Genomic DNA, 14,667 nt, shown 5'->3' with positions numbered 1-14,667 from the left:
GAGCATCCAGGAAGACCCAGTGATAAATTCAATAAGAAGGTCTGTGGAGAGCAGCACTCCCTTCCTGGCTCCCTAGAGCAAGGTGAGTCCCTCACCGGCTCCAATTTTTTTGAGACTTCAAATTCTCTAAGAAACTGAGGGTTTCTACAAATATTCTAGGTCCAGTACAAATGGGAAGAAAACTGTGAGATAATGTGTCTCTCCAGACTAAGCACAGACCTCAGCGATAAGACCAAGGTTGCCCAAACAGAACCAGTGGGAAGACCACGTGTGTGAACATCAGAGGAAGGAAGTCAACTCATTTCCCAAATGCCTGGAAGAGTGAGCCAGTGTTTACTATCTTACGAAACAAAGTGAATTTTCTCCTTCCACCTTCCTGGCCTTCCACCTTATCTTTTTCCTGAGGAAACGATGAAGTACTACCTTACTTCCCTCCCGAGCCCCCAGCAATGGGAGGGTAGTATGTACTTTAGTGCTATATTTAACTTTAAAAAAAGATTTTTTTTCTTCCCTGTGGGCTTTATCATATCAGCTTTCTGTCTGTCCAGTCAAGTTCCTCCAACACTAAAAGCTGTATTCCCTCCTTCAAGAGTCTGCAGGGAGCATTCTCAAGTTTTCTGTTCTGTTCTGTTGTCTAACTTCTGATAATCAGTATATAGGCTTGTGACTGGTTCACAGCCCACTCAAAGAGAAATGAGAATTAATGAATTTTATATCAATGAGTTACTTACTATGTGCCCAGAACTATAAAACTAACAAACAAAAAGAAACTGTCCTGACTCTAAAGGAACCTATATCACAATAAAATGGAGGTGTTACATATGGAAATGACTAGACTTTAGGAGAAAAGAAAAGAAAGTCATTAATAACATTTCTAAAAAAAAGATTTAAAAATCACTAGAGTAGGAAAATTACATTTAAAAAGTTTAAAAGAAAGGAAAATAATAGTGATACTAATAATAGTATTGATGGAGCCGTTAACATATAAGAAAGCAGTTTGCAAGATGTAATCTCAACTGATTCGCATAACACTGGAAGGTAGATGCTATTATTCCCAGGAGAGGAGAGGAGAGGAAATTGAGGCGAAGAAGTTAAAGTGACTTGCCCAGGTTAGGTCTTCCTGACTCCAAAGCCAGGACTCTATTTATCCATTCATTGTTCCAGCCAGCCCATTAATTCAATGAAATTTGCATCTAATAAGCAAAGGCAATCAATGTGACTCAAAACTATTCATTCTAGACTTTTCTTATTGTTTTCCCCACCCGGTCCCCTTTCCCCAAACTACTCTCCCCAGCTCTAGCCAATCCTACTCCATGATGAAGAATAAATTATGTAGGCTAAAATGAGAGTGTTATAGCTCCCACTGAGGGCTATGTGGTCAAAATACAGTAAATAGAGAATGTAATCCATAGTCAAAAAGCTGTTTTATGACAAAGTGGAAATTTGAAATTATGCAGACTCTTGCCTTGGTTACAATACACTTAAAATTTAAATATATGGTTTGGTTTGGTTTAGTTGCCCTGAGCTGTTTATGAAATGGAAAGAAACCAGTGGAGAGCAGCTATACTCTAAATGGGATCATTTTGATATATGATGAAGGTTGCTGGTATGCTGTACCATCTATGGCCTATGATTTTTCTGCCTTCCCTCCCCCAGTGAGTTAGTATAATGTGGATTAGTGATATTTTAGCCAATGTTTTTCTGGGGGGTCTTATTTGTTTTAAAATAGGTCTCTGCTATTTACTAAAACAGGATTATCCTTATTTTGGGAAGAGGGGAGGACAATTTTGCAAATAATTGGGCCTGAGAATTCATAAGAAATAGGGACTCTCCATGGAGGGCTAGAAAGGAGCTCAGAAGTCCATAGGACTCAAATCAAGCTCAGGACAAATATATAGGGTGGGCGGGGGTGGGGGTGGGGGTGGGGGTGGGGGTGGGGGTGGATAAAGTAGGCTACTTTAGGAGAGCTGTGGCTTCCAGCAATAAGGAGGTAAGAGTCACGATACACCTGCCCTGGCTAGACACCATCCATAGGAGCGAGTTCAGTTTGGGGAGCAACTTAGAAACAGCGCAGAAGAGCTGCAGTGTCCAGAGAAAGAAATCCAAAATGGCAAATGGTCTTGAGTCTCCACCATAGTCATGGATGGCTCTATTATCAGTGGAAGAAGCTAAAGGTGTTCAGCCCAGAGAAAACAAAAGTCAAGGGAAACTTGAGTCCTCAAGTATCTGAAGGTCATAACGGGATAAGGAAATTAGTTTCCCAGGAAAGACTCAGAAGGCACTTAGGTGATTCAGTAGAACCAGCTCTCAGTTTTCATTTGTAAGATGCGGGTATTTATAAGGGGAGCTAAATGGCTCCATAATGCATAGAAAATACTGGGCTGCTTCTCCATGAATTCAAATCCAGTATCAGACACTATCTAAGTGACCCTGAGTAATTCACTTAACCCTCTATATCTGTTTCCTTATTTGTAAAATTATAATTTTATATAATTTATGTAATTAAAGCATCTACCCTCTAGAATTGTGAGATGAATAGCAGATACTATTTGTAAACGTTTTGCAGACCTTCAAGCTGGTTTTATAATACCTACCAGCTATTCATTTTTCTCCACAGGCAAAGGTGATCACCTGGAAGACGCATAGTGATTTTCAGTCTAGGTGCTCCTGGGCGCTGGGAACCTGTGCTCCTCACTCTTCTTCCCGGTGTCTCTCTCTGAACCTTGCTGAGTTTCCCAGAATCACCCACCTTTAGCATTAGCAGTCACCTCAGGGACCGCCTATAGCAACCTCATATTCTAGATGGAGAAAAACTGCCAAGGAAGTGGGAGGAGGTGATAGTCCCTGCCTCTAGATTTCAATGAGACATCCCCATCCGCTTACAGCCAGGAGCTTGCAAACTTTAACGTGCTACATAAATGCTGGATGGCAAGCTTCCTCTTGGTCTGGATGCTGGGCAAGGGGATGAATTCAATAACCTAAAGTCTCAGCCTCTTTGTTAAATGCTTTCCAAAGTTCAATTGTGCGGTAGACTTTGAACCTGCTGAACTTTGCATGACATAAGACAAGACTCAATTCTGGTTCTTCAGTAATCCTGGAGAATTCTGCCTGGGGTAGAAGGAGAATTCTTAGAATGCTTAGAATGGGAAATCAGGGACAAACCTGGCCCAGTGGGAAAATGTTAAACCACCTGCAAGGAGCAGGAATGGTTCTCGTCTGAGCTCAGTAGTGTTCAAAGTCCTAGGATCTTTCTGGCCCTTACGGAACTCAACATGTGATTGTTTCTTGGAAGGTAATTGTGAGCAAAGGAGACTATGTATCAACTGGGAATGGAAAGTAGAGCGGCTGGGTGCTATATTTATTTTTGCAAGACAAATCTAGTCTCAGGCACTGTGTGACCCTGAGCAAGTCATTTAACCATCTGCCTCAGTTTCCCCATCTGTAAAGTGAGCTGGAGAAGGAAATGGCCAACCCCTCCAGTGCCTCTTGCAAGAAAACCCCAAATGACTGAAAGAGCCAAACAACAAAACCAAAAACTCATTGCAAGGATTATCCAGGTCCGCGTATTGGAGGTAGACTAATGTTCAATATTTGGTCCCTTCCTTTCTCCACAGAAGCCCGGTGGCCACACTCACCTGTATGAGAGTAGATGTACCACAAGGCGCCCATCAAGAGTGCTCCTATCACGAAAGCTGCAAAGGCAATGCCCATGACGGTCAGCGTGTCCAGGCCGGGTAAAAAGTCTGGCCAGAAGGGAAGCAAAGAGACAAAAAGTCAACTGACATGGAGCTCACGCTTCGGGTGCCCAACAGTCACCTCGGTACTATACTATACTCAATTTAATGACTGTTTTCAGTCATGTCGTTGTTTACTGACACAATGTCTTTTATGGACACCAGTTAAGTGCCTACTATGTGCCAGATGAAGGTGATACAAGCAGGTTTGCTAGGACACCGGGACACCAGCCGCAATCTGTCATAATTACTAGCATTTATATAATGCTTTATGTTTTGCAAACACTTTATCTGGCTTAAGATTTTTTTTTCCTCAATAACATTTTAACAACATTTCTTAACATTTGTATAAATTTTGAGTTTCCTTCCTCCCCTGAGAAGGCAAAAAATTTGATATATATTATACATGTGTAGTCATACAAAATATTTCCATATTAGCCATGTTGCGAAAGAAAACTCAGACCCCAAATCCAAGAATAATAAAGTTAAAAAAGCATTCTGACTGAAAGCACTTTCTGTATCATCTCACTCGATGTTCACAATAACCCTCAGAGGAGGAGCCTTTATTATCCTTTTAGAAGTGAAGAAATTGAGCCGGAGACAGCCTTGGGGCCACCCAGCTAAAAAGTATCTGACATGGATTTGAATCAGGCCTTCCCAATGCCCAGCCCAGTACTAATCACTAGGCCCTGATACCTCTCCTACTTACTCCCGGCTACAGAATTAGGCCATCTCAGAAGTGGGATTTGAATTCATCCTCCTGATTCTCTGCCCAAACCCTCTATCAGCTGAGTCAAAATGCTTCTACAATGAATGAAGAAATATGCACTTTTAAAATAAAGCAAGTAAGAGAGGAAAGAGAGAGGCTATTTTGGGACATTTTATGGGCCTTTAAAAGTTGAATGAGTAATCTAAAAAAGAAAAAAGAAAATGGGGGAGAGAAGGAACGAAAACCCCACTGTGGATGGTCTCATTTCTTGGATCCCTTCCTAGAGTCAGCTCCCCACCTTGATGATTCCATTGGGCGACCAAGCCACTTTTCCAAGCTCAGCCTCACTAACCGGAGGGGGGCGGAAGGGCTTTTCAAAGGAGTGATGTCAGCTTTACAGTCAGTGAAACACATAAGTAGAAGTGATTGTTCCTTATTCTTGGCAATGAATTTTATATTTAAGATGAATTCCAGGCCATAAAAACAGAATATTTCCTTTCTGCTAAGGAAACTACCTTTTTCAAGTCTTCAACTAAAAAGTTAAAATCTGTTTTATAAGGGCAAGGCCTTGGATGGAGAGTATATAATTCGTAGGGTCCCTGGATCTTGAATGTTATAAATGACAGGTCTGGGTCTTCCCCCATCCTTACAATCATTTCCAAGTCATGGGCTTTTTCAAATGCTCTCTAGCTATGTAATTTCTGACCTAGTTATTTCTGCTTTCCAATAAACTACTATAAAATGTCTAGTTAGAGTCAATCAAAAAGCATTCTGTTAAGTGCCTACTAAGTGCCAGATACTGTTGAGCTGTGGATGTAAGTAATCGAAGCAGGTTTTCTAGAGCAAAGGGACTCTGGATGGTCAACCGGAAGAAGAAGTATACTGGCAGCTGAGAGACCTGCCTCCATTCTCTCATGGACCAAATGGCCTTAGGGAGACTTGATTATCTCTAAGCCTCAACTGTTTCATCTGTAAAATAGGAGCAAAGTATAGGGCACATAACAGGTGCTTAATTAATACTTGTTGATGGGCTGATTGATGAAGAAACTATGGGGATAGGTATTTCTATGGAGAATGCCATCCCTAGAAAGGACAATGGAAATCCTCTCTTCCAACTGCAAAACCTGAAGGCCCAAATTACAAATCCTTCCTGTCCTGCTAATCATGCTTCCTTCACTCTTTTAACAGAGTATTTGTGAACACAAGTAATAAACTGGGAAAATACAGGCTCATATGTTCATTTTTTGAGAATTCTCTATGGAGGAGCTATGGAAAGACACAATCAAAGACCATACAAGATGAGAAGAGTGGACGGAGTCTGAGCTGGACCCAGGGGAAGAAGTACTTCCATCCATGAGTTTAATGGTCTAGAAAGCAGAGGTCCCAAATTTGCAACCCTTGCACAATATTCCAAGTCTCATGATTCACAATCTAAAGACTTTCCTAGGTAGCTAGAGAGTTCAGTAGCTAGAGCACTAGACCTGAAGCCAGGGAGATTTGAGTTCAAATTGGGCCTCAGATATGCCGAGCAAATCAATTTATCTCAATTTATTCATCTATAAAATGGGGATAATAATAGCCCCCACCTCCCGGGGTTGCTGGGAGGATAAAAATGGGACAATATTTGTAAAATGCATTGCAAACCACAAAGCACTAAATAAATGTTAGCTCTTATTTTCATTGATCTAGGAGGGTCCCGAATTTATTTCAACTTGAAAATAACTTTTTTCCCCATAGATATAGCATGAACTCTTTCAGATCCTAAGTTTAAGTCCAAAAAATTCTTAGTACTTTAGAAGAATGAATGAATTTCTCCACATTAAAGCACCTGCTTCCTGCCCATTCCTTATATATCAACATAAGTTCAGGTAAGTAGGAAGGATGCCAAAGCCAAGCAGGAAAGAAGGGAGGGGAGAAGAAAGAGAGAAAAGGAAGAAGCAAGAGAAGGAATGAGAGCAGAAATCTCTTATCAAAACCTCAACTTCTGGCAAACCTACATCGACCATCATGCTCTGAGAAAAGCCCAAGGGAGCTTCGTTTCAAAATATGAAGATTTATGAAAACTTACGTGGTGATTTCCCAACTGGATTGGCAATAGTTGAATCTGAATAAGAAAAAGAAGCATTAATCACAGGGTGTCCCCTTATCAAAATCCAAAGCAATCATCAACATTTTAGCCAAAGGCTAATAATACAGAGTTGTTGCAAAAACAGACATTTTAGCTTACACCAGCAGAACTTTCTAATAGTCATGGTTTATGAAATTTCATTTAAGGGTCTCTTCAGATCTGAAATTCACCCTAGAGGGTTTGTAGATTTTGTTATCATTGTTGTTTTGATCTGGGACTGAGCTTTCATCCATGTGGGAACTCCCATGAGGGGATTCTCTCCATGGCTGAAGATCAGCAAGTTACTTATTTTTAACTTCAGAGTTTGAGAGAATTCCAGGAGAGCTGAGCTGTTATACCGCTTATCCACAGTCTCAGGATCCTAATGGGATCACAGATCCAGAGCGAAAAGGATTCCCAGAGGTCATATAGTCCAACTTTTTATTTAACAGCTGAGAAAACTGAGGTCCAAGGAATATCTCAAGACTGAAAGTCATATAGTTAGTAGAGACAAAGTGATTTACCCAACTCCGAGGCATTCCATCAAGAGCCTCTCTCAGTATATAGGTGATTAAATTGTTAATGAACTTGTAGGTATGGCCCACATAAAGAAAACCAGAGACACAGAAATCTACATTTTCTCTAAACACATCAATTAAGAGATGGTCCACTTTAAAATGGATTCACCGGAGAGTTCTGTTCAATAGCAAAGCTTTTCGAGGGTTTTTACTAAAGATTTCCATTTAGAAAACTGATTAGAGGATTGAATTAATCGGCAATGTGTGTACAAAGGGGCATTCTGGAAAAACATGGTAATGTTAAAACTCCGCAGAGCTGTAAAACAGACACTCTCTTCCCCACCCTCCCATCCCTACCTCTAAGAGATCTTTCAGGAATGATGGGATATATCCCTTTATCCTATAGGATAATTTTGGTTAAGGTATAAAATGGACAAGGCAATTGGAGTCTGCTGTGATATCAATTTGATTTGCCAAATCCTATACACAGCTTTGTAGGAATTTGTGTAATCAATCCAGTTGCTTTTAAGTCATTAAAATTGAGTTCTTGATGGCCCTAGCCAATCCTTTCTCCCAGGGCTATTTTCAAGTAGGGGCCTTTTAACAATTTCGGAAAGAGGGTCACATCATGTATCTTTGTATTTCCCTTAAGACCTAACCCTCTAATGAAATATGCTAATAACAACTCAAGATAGTGAGCCGATGGACTCAAGAGTACAGAAATAAATATATTTTCATCTCTTTTTTTCTTTCATTCTATTTTTGTACATGGCTACTAAGGAGATTTATTTTAAATAACTATCCATATTGCAAAGACATTTTGCTTTTCTTGTCTTTGCAATGGGTAGGACAAGAGAAGGAGAAGGGAGAAGATTTGGAATCAAAAATAAAATAATAAAACTGAGTTATCAAAAATGAAGGAGCTTTCTAAGATTCCTTTCAGTTTGCAATATTTGGTCTTCTAAATGAATGACCTTGCTCTTATCACTCAAATAACCTTACGATATGTATATTTTCCCTTTTCTACTTTACACTTATATTTGGGAGTTTTGTGTTTTCTTTCAGTAAGAAAAAGGCAGTGTCTCTAGAGAGTGAGAAGATGAGGGTCAAATCCCATCTCCATTGTTCTCTATCTAACAAGGGCAAGGCCCTTACCCTCCCTAAACTGCTGTTTACCTATTTGTAAAAATAGCTGCCCTCTGAGGTTTGTTCTAATTATAATTCTGTGATTTTATGGGCTCTAAAAAAGAGAAAATCTGAAACATGAAGGTGATCTCTAAAAAAAAAAAAAAAAAAAAAAAAAAAAGGCTGAAAAATGCACAAAGAATGTTTATTTTCCTCTAGGGCACTAGTTAGAACAATACTTTTAAATACAGTTCTACTCATCTCATAAAGTTCACCTCCAGTTTAATCCAGTCAACTGGTAAGGCAATCCAAACTCTGAACTCTTCCCTCATCCCATCCAGCAATAGCCTCCTAATTAGCAAACCTCATTAAATTGTTTTACTGTGGATTAAAGTCTTCCCATATGACTACTTTTCATATAACAAAAAACGCTGAAATTTCAGGATAATTGCCCTAAGCCTGAATGATTTTAAGTCACCGTGGAGCGGAGATTAGAAAGAAAAATCAAGCCACCCAACTTGAAAGCAGAATGAATTACTGGAAGTAATAACGGTTACATTATTAACGCCTAATTGTCTGGACTGGGGAAAAGCATGCTGCTGACCCATTACCAGCAGGAATACATCCTCCAAAATAGGTAATGGAAACAGATGGATTAGGAGGAAGCAGGAGCTTTGTTAAACCTTGGGTGATCACCAGCTGTTGCCCAGTTTCTGGGACACTTGGTTGTACAATTGTTGCTTCTTTTTTCTTGCTCTAATTAGAAACTTGGATTATAAATTGGCTAATCCATTTAAGAGAGAAGCCAGTGAATAGATAAAGGGTTAGCCTTCCAGTCAGGAAGCTGGAGCTCCAAGACCCACCTCTGACCCGTAGAGATTGGTTGGGTGACCCTGGTCATTTACTGTCTGGGGGCCCCAGGCAATTCTCTAAGCTTATAAATGACTGGGCACATACAGTTTTGTGCTGGTACAGCCAGTTTCCTCCTCAGACATTCCTTTTAACAATGAAATCAAAAGCCATTCATTCATAGAGGGAGCTTTTGTGATGATTATTACAACTATTGCTTCAAGTGGTCGGAAATTAGCTAATAAAAATCTTTACCTTGTAAATGTCAGAGCTGGACATTTTGTAACTGACTTGAAGTCTATGGCATCACTAGCTGAAATTAGCTTAAAACTCACTTCATTAACATGAATAGAATCACATTGAGGCAATATGGGGTAAGGAGTCTAGAATCAGCAAGACCTGGATTCAAATTCTACCAGTGGCGAGGAGATCCTGGGCAAGTCGCCTAACTGCAGCTCCCTAGGCCGGCTGGCTTTAGGGGTGGAGGAGGAAGATGGATAATGGCAACATCCCGAATATTTGCACAAGCAGAATCATGGAATGTTAGCCTGAGGAAGGGGTCTGGGATCCTGGCCCCTTGATTGGAAGCTTCATTCCCAGGGTAGGACAGGAAGGCCTGAGAACTGGAGTAACTTTTTTAAGGTCACACAGCAATCTGCTGTCCTGGCCCTTGCTGCCACTAGAGCAGGAGCCGGAGCCCTGTCCCCTGGTGTAGACTCTTATTACAACATTCCATGATCGTTTGTTCTAAATGATGAACTTCCCAGCCTAAAAACCTCAGAAACAGAAGGGTAAATCTCAGGCTTTTCATAAGGGAGGGAGGACCAAATAACTCTCCTTTTTAATTTCACTGGAATGGGCTGCTATAAATGTATATTTGTATACCCAAACACACACACACATATATGTGAGAGAGAGAGAGAGAAAGAAAAAAAGAAAGGAAGAAAAGTAAGAGAGGGAGGGAAAAGGAGAAAGGAGATGAAAACAGAGAAGAAAAAAAATTAAGTAGAAGATAAGACAGGAATGGGGGTAGGGAGAATGTAAAAAATAGAGAGCACACATTTTGTATATAGATGCAAATTATGCTTTAGGCAAAACATTTACTCCTGAAAAAAAAAATTTCTCTATCCAATATTAATTAAATCAATTTAAATGCAACAAGGGAACATTAAACAATAGGAGAATAAAGAAATTTTGTGTAAAACTGATCAGCAATTTCAGTCACTAGATCTGATCAGTTTAAGGAGATGGGAGGGTGACTACTGGGGATGTATGGCCCAATGGAAAGCGCCTAAAATTCCAAGGGAGAGAACTTGGATTTCAATCACAGTTCTGCTATTCATTTACTATCCCTCTGACTGTAAACAAGTCACTTCCTGGCTCTGGGACTTGATTTCCTCTTCCACAACAAGAAAAGGTTACCACTAACATCCCTCCAGGCTCAAAATCCATGATTCTGTGAATTGGTTTCACTTAACTTTTTGTTAATGGGGAGGGTTTAATGGTGCAGTTTAATAGAGCACATCTGGAAATCACTGAACAAAAGGAATCAATAAAACTTTTTAAAGCACATTTTTCCTATTTATAGGCAGCTAGATGGTTTAGTGGATAAGTACTGGAGCTTGTCAGGAAGATCTGAGTTCAAATCCTCTCACAGATATTTATGAGCTGTGTGGTCCTGGACATGTCATTTGTAAAATGGAGCTAATAATAGCACCTATCTCCCAAGGTTGTTGTGAGATCAAATGCTATAATATTTGCAAAACATTTTGCAAACTTTTAGCACTATATAAATGCTACATGTTTTATATATATGTGTATATATGTATTTTGATGAGGGCAAGCAGACCTAAGATTTTATCAGTGTCAGGTACCCCCTCTATTGATTGATGCTATCAACTCCTATGTAATATTTAGCTTAAGAAAGCCGACTGTGGCAACTCAGACATTAAATAAATGGCAGAGGGAGGAAGGGAGGAAGAAGGGAAGGAGGTAGGAAGGAAGGGAGAAAGGAAGGAAAGAAGGAAGGAAGAGAAGGAGGGAGGGAGAGAGGAAAAGAGGGAGGGAGGGAGGAAGGGAGGAAGGAAAAGTGAGGGAGGGAAGGAGGAAGGGAGGAAAGAAGGGAGGGAGGGAGGGAGGAAGGAAGGAAGGAAGGAAGGAAAGAAGGAAGGAAGAGAAGGAGGGAGGGAGGGAGGAAGGAAGGAAGGAAGGAAGGAAAGAAGGAAGGAAGGAAGGAAGGAGGAAGGAAGGAAGGAAAAGCTTATCTCTTGAAGATAAGCTGCTTTGACGTCAAGTCTCAAGGCTGGGTGCTCTCTTCGAAAGGCACCAAGGCTTACCTGTGGCTTCGTCTCCAGAGATGATCAGTAGGGGTTTGGTGAATGTTTTTTTGTTCTGCATCATGGCCCAAATCATGCTGGCGTCCAGAGAGGTACAGGCTTCGTCAGGAGGGATGCACTGTGGAGAAAGAGAGAGGTCAGGGCCGGGGATTTTCTCAGAAGCGAGCCTTCCCAGCCCCTGCCAGCACAGCTGTGGGGCTGCCTCATTATCAGAGTGCCTCAGTGTTATTTACTGAGGAGAAACAGGAGATGGAAGCATTTATCAGACCAAACTCCCAACAAGCTGCACAATCTACTGGCGCAGGAAATGTATTCTCAGCTGCATTTCAAAAGGCAAGCCCCACAGGCCGGGTTGTGTTTTCCCATCATGACTGGAGGCTTTGGTATCACTGCTGGGCTTAGAGAAAGGTTCTCTAGATAAACCAGAGACCTGGTGCTTTCTGTTCAGCAGCTTGATGAGATATGAAGGCTTTATCCACATTGGATGTAGAAATGTATACATATGAATTGTTTCAGTCAATTGAGTCAAAAGGATTAGTAATTTAGCTCTTCTCCTTTTATTAAAGAGGTCAGGCTATGGGTGCAAAATACAGAATACTTATATTAGGCTCAGTGTTAACTAGTTTGAGGAATGGTTCAAAACCCATTATAGATATTTATTTGTTGAGTGGTTTGGGCAAATCAAATAACCTCTTGTACCTCAGTTTCTTCACCTATAAAAATGGATTTTATGATCTCTAAGGTCCCTTCTAGTTCTAAGCTGTTGGCCTTATGATCCTACACCTTAAGACAAGCCACTTAACATTTCTTGGCTTCCACTAAGAGTTTGGATTAAATGGTCTTTGAGGTTCTTGCCATCTCTAGATCTATGACTGGATCAGTGCAATGACCAATGTTGATTTCAGGGAACCGATAATAAATAGTATTTTCCTTTTCTCCATAGGGAGGTGATGAACTATGGGTAGAGAATAAAGCCCATGCTTTCACACAAGATTAGTATGTTTTGTTTAACAATACATCTTTGTACAAGGATGATGAGGAGAGAGATGGTACTAGGAAATGACAAGGTTATATAAATATTTTTTTTAAACCGTGTGTGTCACAGGCACACACAAGGCTGATGTGATTAAATGCCCTAATTAAACTTGGCAGTTCTATGGTTTGGCAACAGTTCCATATAACCAGTAATGTCTTATGATCAAGACTTCTGGTCCACCATTATAATAGTTCACTATATTCCAGCATGAGGAGCCACAATATAAAGTTTAAATAAATATCTGCTAAATTCCCTTAAAAGCGTTCCTGAATAGAACCAAATTTATAATCCACACAGAGAAGGTTAAAAAAAATTGCAAATCAAGTCTTTGAGGGGCATGGAAAAATTAATGCTCGCATTGGACTTGTTCTTTAGTCTATTTGTAGCCCTGGCTCTCCACATGATCTGAATAGCAGAGATAAAGCCAGACCACTCCCTCCATGGAAAATAATCCTAATTTATCACATGTAATGTACTCTTTAATAACACAAATGGAAAAAAAATTATATTGTCAAGATTTATTCCATAAGATTTCATAAAACTCACAGGTCACTGAAATTATATTTACTTTATTACTCTATTTTTGGCTGTCCTAAAACTGAACATTGAAATCTGCCATAACTTGTGATTATTCTGAAGATCACTGTCTTTTTTTTTTTAAAGAAGAAATTTAAAAGTTCAAGGGAGCCAATGAACTACTAACCTTTGGCAACCTGTGGGTATCTTCTTCCTTCTTTGTGCACAAGGTGAGTTCACATTGTAGGAAGAGCAGGGAAGTGTTAAAAATGGGTTTAAGTCTGAAGCTAAATCTCTTTTTGTCCATATGAGTGTGGAACCGAGAGAAATGGGCCTTCTGGGGAGAATAGAATCTCACAGATTCATCTTTAGGACAAATGTTCTCGATGATAGTGTAATCAGACATCCTGTCAGAGTTGGCATTCGGAGAGATAAAACACGTTTGAATGGCAAATCCCACGTCTCGGTCGGCCTTGGTAACAGAGACCTACATAACAACAACACAAAGGAGATAAACTAAGAATGAGCCCAAAGTATCAGGGACTGGCACGGCCTTTCAGCCATGCTTCAGACAGACATGGCAGCCCAAAGATGCTGCATTTCAAAGGGACGGAGCTGCTGTTAATTTAAACTGGAGTTTAAACCTGCAGTTTTGTGCATCAGCCTGAGAAATTCCAACACAAGTTAAACTTAATCCCCCAGAACTCAGTTCCATTATGGTCACAAGTGCCCCTTTCTAGTGCATATAATGACTTCCTCCCCAGATGAGCTCGCCACCAAATTAAAAAAGAACATATATATCAATCAATCACTATTTGTGAGACCTCAGGCAAGCTGGAGCCTTGGTTTCCTTGCCTACAACACGGGAATAATAAGAACACTTATTAGCTCTTATTCTGTTGGAATAATCAAATGAAAGGTGCAAAGTGCTTTACAAACTTTTAAAGGCTACATAATTGTTAGCTGTAATTATTGTTAATAGAAGCAGCATGGCATAGTGGAGAAAAAGCTGGAGAAGATCTGGATTCAAGTCCTCCCAAGGACACATGCTGACTGTGTGACCTCGGGCAAGTCACTGAACTTTTTTCCCAATGATCTAGTCAATTCTCTGAAGACTACATGTTGCACAAAAATGCTGACCTATATTAACAGAAGGAATCTCCTGACTTGGGAATTCCCTGGTGCAATAAAATCACTGATCCATTCCCTATCCAGATTCCTAATGTCATCATTTATTTATTTATCTCTTCCCTTGCCACCCCCATCTTCTAGATAATTTAATTATTATTTTTATTAAATCTTTTTATTTTTAAAACATATACATGGATAATTTTTCAACATTAATCCTAGCAAAATCTTGTGTTCCAATTTTCCTTCTCCTTCCCCCACCCCCTCTCCTAGATAGCAAGTAATCCAATATATGTTAAATGGTAAAAATATATGTTAAATCCAACATATGCATACATGTTTATACAATTATCTTGCTGTACAAAAAATCAAATCAAACCAGAAAAAAAATGAGAAAGAAAATAAAATGCAAGCGAATCACAACAAAAAGAACGGAAATGTTATGTTGTAATCCACACTCAGTCCCTACAGTCCTCTCTCTGGTTATAGATGGCTCTTTTCACAAGATCATTGGAACTGGCCTGGATCATCTCTTTGCTGAAGAGAGCTACGTCCGTCAGAATAGTATAATCTTGTTGCCGTGTACAATGATCTCCTGATTCTGCTCTG

At 40.0% G+C, this 14,667-nt stretch overlaps 1 protein-coding gene across 1 annotated transcript in view; it reads right to left on the bottom strand.

Moving 5' to 3' along the window:
- Positions 1-14,667, bottom strand: part of TGFBR3 (transforming growth factor beta receptor 3) — a 219,106-nt gene that overhangs the window by 13,500 nt on the left and 190,939 nt on the right. Inside the window, exons 13-16 of the mRNA XM_052000008.1 lie at positions 13,118-13,417; positions 11,379-11,496; positions 6,512-6,547; positions 3,636-3,743 (exon numbers count right to left, since the gene is read on the bottom strand). Coding sequence (XP_051855968.1) covers positions 3,636-3,743; positions 6,512-6,547; positions 11,379-11,496; positions 13,118-13,417 — 562 coding nt within the window. The remainder of the gene's footprint in view (positions 1-3,635; positions 3,744-6,511; positions 6,548-11,378; positions 11,497-13,117; positions 13,418-14,667) is intronic.

Source organism: Antechinus flavipes, chromosome 4 (genome assembly GCF_016432865.1).
Source record: "Antechinus flavipes isolate AdamAnt ecotype Samford, QLD, Australia chromosome 4, AdamAnt_v2, whole genome shotgun sequence".
NCBI classification, from domain to species: Eukaryota; Metazoa; Chordata; class Mammalia; order Dasyuromorphia; family Dasyuridae; genus Antechinus; species Antechinus flavipes.
This window is presented reverse-complemented; position numbering and strand designations above follow the sequence as displayed.